Source organism: Eufriesea mexicana, unplaced genomic scaffold (assembly GCF_001483705.2).
Source record: "Eufriesea mexicana isolate 0111107269 unplaced genomic scaffold, ASM148370v2 scaffold5394, whole genome shotgun sequence".
Taxonomy (NCBI): domain Eukaryota; kingdom Metazoa; phylum Arthropoda; class Insecta; order Hymenoptera; family Apidae; genus Eufriesea; species Eufriesea mexicana.
Genome location: NW_016913324.1, coordinates 228,915 through 236,858, shown reverse-complemented (window position 1 = coordinate 236,858; position 7,944 = coordinate 228,915). Strand labels below are relative to the sequence as shown.

At 43.5% G+C, this 7,944-nt stretch overlaps 1 protein-coding gene across 1 annotated transcript; it reads left to right on the top strand.

Annotated features, from left to right (window-relative positions):
* The first annotated feature begins 2,025 nt into the window (after window positions 1–2,025).
* Window positions 2,026–3,220, top strand: Oli (basic helix-loop-helix family member olig). The gene is made up of 4 exons (XM_017906444.1): window positions 2,026–2,187; window positions 2,336–2,574; window positions 2,657–2,880; window positions 2,991–3,220. Exons 1-4 carry the CDS (start codon window positions 2,050–2,052, stop codon window positions 3,218–3,220), a joined length of 831 nt encoding a protein of 276 aa, XP_017761933.1. The 5' UTR covers window positions 2,026–2,049.
* The last annotated feature ends 4,724 nt before the right edge of the window (window positions 3,221–7,944 follow it).

The following is a 7,944-nucleotide window of genomic DNA, read 5'->3' as shown; positions in this document are numbered from 1 at the left end:
GGAAAGAGGAGGACGAATGGAATACCACGTCGATTCTAGGTATCATTTGAAACGCGAATGTTCATCGCAAGTTATACATAAAAGCTGACGAAAATCCTAGCTACCACCCCCACCCGCTCGCTTGCCGTGCGAACTGCCTCGATTCCCGTGGTATTAATTAAAACGAAAACAAATGAAAAAGGAGAGGAGGACGGTGAATAAAAAAAAAGAGAAAAAAAAATAGAGAGAGAGAAAAAGAAAAGAGAAGCACAAAAACATTTACGCGACGGCGAAAAATTCGCATTGTACCAGGCAAAGGAGAGAGTCGAACGCCGGCGATACAGAGTTTTCGTCGAACGTGTTCGTTGCGAATGACAACCCCCTGTGTGTCGTGTGCACACGACAGATGCAGCGAACAATATGGCCCGACGTGTGTGCGCGTAGTCGGTTTTGATTTCGGCGTTATTATGCCCACGGTCAGGTATAACGCACGCCAGAGAACGTGTCAGCCGTCGATCCGTCGTTATTTCGTACTCCACACCGAGACCCTGTTCGCTGTTCGCAAAATTGATCTGCAACGTTACACGCCAGAGACCCGTGCATCGCGATACACTCCGCGATGCATTTCCGCTGCTCACCCCTGTCATTTATGAAATTTTCTCCGCCCCTCCTCGCCTCTTCGCCCTTCGCTTCTCCCTTTTTTCCCCCATCGATTCCCGTGTTCCCGAATTTTTCTTTCTTCGGACACGAATAAACCGACGAGTTCCAGGCTTTCGATTAGCAATATGCACCATGGATCGCGCGCGTGCAACGAATATCTATGAATTTATTCGCCTGCATCCTCGACCCTCTTCGTCCAGGACCCTCCACGAGGACAAATATTTTATGGAAAATTAGAGGAACGAGGTAGGAAAGATTAACGAATAGAGAGTACGGGAAATTTATGTGAAAATATCGTAGAGAGAGAACGAGTTGCAAAGTTTGGATGGTGTTTCGTTAAGCTACCTGCGTGGTTCACTAAAGGCTTGTAAATTTCGAAGAAGAAACGGGAACATGGTTTCGCAGCGGTTAACGCTATAAAAGTGAGCCACCCCTCGAGTCAGGGGAAGCATCCGAGAGACGAAGGGGCAAAAAGCCGCGTTGCACCCCCCGAATGACGGGCCCTTCCCGGTCCATCTGGGCATCGACCTATTCGGATGGTAAGAAGCGGGTGCATCATCTCCTGGAACTTATTCGGATGTTCACCAGGGTTCGCCAGTCGTTGGTCCAGGCCAGCATCCAGCGTTCGACGGTCACTCGTCCTGTCGGAGGAGGCTCGAACTACATTTGGGGTTGCAGGCGGTACACCCTCTGCGCAGGGCGTCTGCAAACAATAGACGCGTGCGTGGTCCGTGTGTGTGAAGGAGTCTCGTCTGTGGGCGATAATTTCATTAAGTACAAATGTATCGACTCGAGTGATGGAAAAAGGAAAACCGGTAGACGATAGCGGGACACGTGTGTGCTGACTGGATAATAAAGAAACGGCGAACAGAGGGTGAATGATCGAACGCTGCCTCGTGGAGGCGAGGCAAACAGCTGGCAGCGCGCGAGCGTCGGCGTATCATGGCAGAGATTGGCGTCGTTTGAGTCGTAAACAGTGACATATTTACACCGGGTGAAACTGCTGGCAAAGGATACGAAGAGGCCAGGCGAAACGTCGCGATCCGAGCCCTATCGATCGCCATTCTCGATCGTGCCACGACGGAACAGGGATATACGTTGGAGGGATGGCCGGTTACGCGGTGGTGCGCAAAAAATTTTGCTGATCCTCGCTGCATTCGGGGGATCCTGCGCCGTGCATGACCGGCAGCGGAAAGAAATTTGTCGGTAAGTGTTGCGGTTACTATTGATTATGTTATGCTTGTCGATGATACCGTTCGCTCGATACTTCGCGTCACTCACGCGTAAACGATGATAACCGACCAACCGACGTTTCCATGTCCACGAAGAAGCCGCCCCTGTTGATCCGTGCAAGCTCCGTGTCGAAATAGAAGGAAATACGTTTAGAACCGGGACGAGAATCGTTCGAGGATGAGATCGTACGACGGCGAGAGCAGCTCCACGGAGGACGACGACAGAAGAGAGGGCCTTCCCGAGGCGCATCTGCAACAAGGATCTTGGCAGCGGTCAGCCTCGCATCCTACATGGGCCTGGGAGCATCGTGCCGCCGTGTGTATCATTATGTATCCTAACATAATACCGATTATATTCACCGACATTTCTTGCACGAATGTTTACACGAGATTAAGTAATTTACGAATATTTGCCAGAGATCGATTTATCCCTAATTATATTCACCGCTTTATCGTTACTTCAGCATCCATTGCCACCGCAATCAGCAGCTTCGCTCGAGTCCATGTATTCAGTACCTGGAGCGTCTCACGCTAGTGTTTCCGCTCCTCCAGCTGGTTACTCGTCCGAGCACCCTCAGAGTGCACCTGGAAGGAGGACTCCCTTGGGTGCCGTCGGCCTCGGCGGTTTCTATTTCCAGCAGCAGCCCCAACCGCACGCCTCATCGAGTGCTCTTTCCGATGAAAACAGACCAGACCAAGAAAGGTATCAGAAAGTGTATAATAAAGATCGAATTAACCCGATCCAACGACACGTTTATCGACCACGATGTTCCCCACGCGGACAGACCCGGTGCGTCGAGACTGAACTGCCCGCCAAAATCGAAAACCACGCGCCAGGGGAAAAGCATGCGGTTGAATATCAACGCCAGGGAACGCAGAAGAATGCACGATTTAAACGACGCGCTCGACGAACTTCGATCTGTAATTCCTTACGCACATAGTCCGTCCGTGAGAAAATTGTCCAAGATTGCCACCCTGCTCCTGGCGAAGAATTACATTCTCATGCAAGGTAAGTAACAGCGGCAGGACGACCTTTAGGTATAAAGGACGACCTTTGCGATCGTTTAATTTCACCTGTGTTCGTCGAATCGTTCCCTTCAAATTACACGCTCCGCACAGGAAACGCTTTGGAGGAGCTGAGAAGAGTGATAGCGGTTTTGCAGTCGCCTCATGCTCACACCACCGCTCTGCCACCTACACCTGTTTCCTACGATTTGTTGCACGGATTCCCAGGTAAATTGTTCCAAGGTGTGCAGGATATGCCGGGAATTCCGACGACCGACCCCCAAAGCGTCACAGCTGGTGGACCTCCGACTGATGGCACCGTGGCCAGTGGAGAATCGAATTAAAGATTCGAGCCTTTGTTTCCTTGACTAGCTGTAAGATTGAATCGAGAATGAAACGTTAGAGGTTGGAACCGGAGATGGTTCGAGCGGGGAAAGTATCGATGGATTTCTTACTATACGGTTTACAAGATGGAGGAACGGTAGGTGGTGTTACTTTTAGAGTCGATTACGATTTTGATGAATATATTGCGGGAATATTCAATGACACGCAACACGATTAATCTTCCAGTACAGAATCCGACGATTCGTTTTAACATTAAGTCTATAGTACGAAGACGTTAGCCTGTAAGTTGGAAAACGCGAGTCTACTTGTTGATATACAATGAAAGTATTAGAGGTGAAGTATTAATTCGAAGGTGACGTACACTGTTACGAGTTCGATAAACACGAAGTCAATACTAGTACTTACGGTTGATGCTCCTAAGATGAAAGTTTATGAAAGTACTAGCAATTAAAAGTAATTAACTTACGGTTTACGATTACTAACAAGAGCAATAAGTGACGGCATATTTCTGTCTCTGGTGAACGGACATCGATTTCTAACGGGAAAGGAATAACGTTAACAGCGCGAATTTTTCTCCTATCTTTTTTTCGTCTTCGAATATCAAACATCAACTGCCAGAGAGAGAAATAATGTAAGGATTATTGAGCCATCGATTGTATAACTTATTTATATACATAATGCGTTTATTAAGAGTTTACTACGATGTGCCAAGAATATATCCATTTTCTGCGAGAATAATCGAACACGTGGCCCTGGACAGAGGACGGAAGTACTCCTAATTAACAATGAACTTTTAATTTATTGGATCTTACTTTAAGCCTGGAATCTTCCGTTCTTCGACAGGTCCAGGTGGAACGTTGTATAAAAAGTCTAACGGCGCCGTTAAAGTGGCAAGCAATAACGATTATTATTACATTATTCATATGGGATTCCTAATGACAGTGGTCGTTAAATAACGATAAAAGTGTGCAGACGCTACACTAACGACGAAAAACAGACGAAAATGTTTGTTGTAGAGTGTAGATATCACTGTTTAGTGCTCGAATAAAATCTATTTAAGAAAGTTATGGATCGGCCAGGTGCGCTGAAAGAAAATCGCTAAATGTCAGGAAAAGAAAAATAGTCGTATTATCTTGCCAGATTACAAGCTTCGACGAGATAAGGAATAAAAGAAACGGTTTGTAATTGGTGTTCTTTCAGAGCAACTGTACTATATAATTTTGATTGCAAAATACTTCAAAATAAGTCAATATATCGATAACATTTTTCAACGTAGTAATAGTTTAATATCACGCGGTATATCGGATTACTTCTCGAATTTGTATTTGTAATTCGTTTTTAAACGAGACACAAGTTTCTAATTAAGCTGATGATTATCGATCTAGTTGCAGGCAAAGAGACGAGAAACATGTGAGTCGTTTAATGAAAAATTACCAACCCTTGCAACTCGATACATCGAAGACGCATCTAGCATAATTTCGAACTACCGCCATAATTGGCGAAACCAACGAGAAAATTTATTGATCGATAGTAGAAAAAATATGAATATCTTGTATAAAGTGACGAATGAAAATTTCAATCATAAAAGCGTTAGCTATTTGTATTTAATTTTTACAGATTAATTACGTATTAAGAAAAATAGATATTTATTATCTGAATAATCGGCCACGAGATCAGCCGGTGGCGCCATCGCTACACCGCGCGACAAAGTAGCAATTTGACTCTGTTCGAGCATTGTTTGAAAATCAGGCACAATATAATTGCGAGATTTAATTTTTGATTTATAGAACTGCACGAAAGAATGTATTACAACCAACGTACGATACAATGAAAATGAATTGTCTTTTGAATCGAAAGATGAATTTCGTTCAAGTTTGAAACGTTCGACAAGTGGCGCCATCATGGCCGCCACTTAGCGGAGCATTCACTCGATCGTCTTCCGTCCTTCTGGGAGGACCTTACACCGTATGTGCCTGATTCGACGGGGCTTATTGTGTGCGTGCCTCGTCGGTGGCTTCAAGATGGCCTGCAGGCTGCTGCTGCGCGCCATGGTGTGATCATTTGATTCACGGTGCTTGTGCCTCTGTAAACGTTTCGTGAAAAAGTTCGTCAGTGTCGGAACGACGACGTGATTCAACCGGCTGGTAACTCGAGGCAACCTGGAAATGTGACGATCAACTGAAAACCGGTAAGTCATCGCGTAGACGGTATTATTTTCTGCTTCGCGATAGCTGAATTGCCGGTTGTGATTTCATCGTAAATTCAGTGACGTAGTCATTCGGAAAAAAGAGTGAGTGTGGTTAGGGGGACAAACAGGAAAGAAACGGAAAGGTTAGACTGTGACAAACAGATTTACCAGACGGCAACAAACTTTCTTTCTTTTCTACTATACGAGCATGCAGTAGTGTAGCATGATAAGACGGTAGTTTCGTGTCACAATTGTTTTCGAGGCGAGTTGCTTGATAGGTTATGATGTCATAACCGTCCACAGCTCGCGCAATCTCTTTGTCTTCGTTGCTCGCTCGTGATCACGTATCTTTACGTTCGTTAACCTTGTCTTTCACGTATTCGTCGATAAAATAGAACGAAACGAAGTGCTGGTAACCATGTCCCAAAGAAAGGGACTCGTGGATAATGGTATATCGAAGTAACGAAACGATATAACCGTTGCACTTTTATACGTATAGTACGTAGCTTTCGTAGCGTAATATTTTCCGTCGCGAGTGGGAGAACTAACCTTACCTCTCGATTGGGCGAAAGACGCACGACGGGGTCGCTATTGGTAGTCCTTTCTACATACCTGGCACGCAAAACTTACCTGCATTCTCAGTCAGGTCGAGCTTCAAGACTTTTGCCAAGGTTTATTCTTTTTTTTTTATTTCATTCTACAGAAATACGTTTCGTTGTTTAGTTTTTTTCGTATCGCGAATGGTGTGCCGAACTATCATTGTCGAAAACATCGATTTTAAAATTGCCAATAGAATTATCGATATTACACCGATCGATGCGAATTCGAACGGTTACGAGTGGATTTATATAGTACCCTCTTTGTCGACCGAAAACTCGTCGAGATTCGACAGAAATACAGAAATATCCGTTTTCATGAGCAGCCAACACCACGTTTCATAGTCACTTGTGAACAGACCATTGGCCAGCCTGTGCTTATTTGCCGTTGACGTCAATTAAGGTCGAAATACCTTGAAACAGTTTGATTCATGATGCTCTTCGACGAAGGATTAACTTCATGGACAATATCACGCGTTCACGAATAATCACGTAGGAATGGTATCGTGGCTCTTGTGAAGGTAAATAATAACAAAACTTCTTAAACGTTCGTTAAATCCTCGAGCGTGACATCCTGACATACTATCTTCTGTGCTTACTTCCGGTCTATTACGTTTATACGTTATTTCCCATATTTATAATAGAATAACTGTACTCATTTTCCATTAGTCGCATTCTTTTCAACTACAGTTATTTTTATGACTCGAAACAACTACGTACGTAGAATTTATTAGTAACTTTATGAAAAATAATTCCGATAAAGAATTCAATTTCAAGAAACGAATATCGTTTCTAGATTGCTCAAAATTCAACGATCGTCTTCCATGATGATTCCCTTCGATTTCGTTTAAAGAAAAAAAAAAGAACCCTAGAATTTTTTTAATCGGGTAACGATATTATCCGAGGTGCAGTGAAGAATTTTTATGGTAAAACTCGTTTCGTAGCAAAGTATTTAGGTTCGATAGCCGAACGCGGAAAAGAATTTCCATCCTTATCTGGTCGAGGTAACCCAAAGTACAAAAGAAGTTACTCGTGACGCATTTCCGGTAAACTTATCTCAGGTGTATAAAATGTACGTCGACAATTGGCACGCGTGACGTACAGCATTAACGATAAAAGCCAACCTCACCTACGTTACATTACGGGGACGTGAATTTTTGGGTAAGAATCGTGAACGCGTTTTATACGTACAAGCAACAAGTATGTAGCATACGTTAATTTTTACGAGTGCGCATAGCTGCGATTGGCAGAGGTGTCCGCGCATCACGACATTACGCAAACATACTGCGCGATCGGGAAATCGTTCCGTATAATAAGATACATTTTATTCGATGTATGGAGCGTGAAAGTAATGTTAGAAAACAGATATAAAGCATCGAGGAGATATTTTGGCGAGTTGGGGAACGAGGCGAATTCCTGTATATATTTACCAATGTATACAGTTCGTGTTACTTATTTTTGAACCGGCTATCAAATTATTTGGACGGTTCGAAGCTATTTGAATTACTTGCTTCGATTTTTATTATTCCGATTATTCATAATTTCAATTTTATCATTCCTAGTATTCGAATCACTCCGGTGGTCTTTATTATATAAATATATCAATAAGATTATCCCCGATTTGTGTAATAGGAAACGAACATATGATAGGATACCGATCGTGGCATTCGACACTTGGGTTTTCAGGGACCTACCTTATCTACAGTTATCTACATTGTGTCGCTCGATGAAAATTCGAGCTCGGTGGTAAAATATTAAAAAAATTTGTAAATTACAAGGAAAGAAACGAATCACGTTATTCTTTTTGTGGTCTTTAAAAATATTACGGCCAGACTTGAAGCTTTCAAGTGTGTAACTGTATACAATATAGCGTTTCTTTCATGACGAGTACTTGATGAACCAAAATTGTCGTTGGGTCAAGGATTAGTGTCTGATTGAA

Excerpts from the sequence above, each read along its gene's own strand:
- Oli (XM_017906444.1), top strand. The coding sequence starts at position 2,050 with ATGAGATCGTACGACGGCGAGAGCAGCTCCACGGAGGACGACGACAGA. Across the intron at positions 2,575-2,656 it reads AACAGACCAGACCAAGAAAG|ACCCGGTGCGTCGAGACTGA; the intron begins GTATCAGAAAGT and ends CCACGCGGACAG. Across the intron at positions 2,881-2,990 it reads GAATTACATTCTCATGCAAG|GAAACGCTTTGGAGGAGCTG; the intron begins GTAAGTAACAGC and ends CGCTCCGCACAG.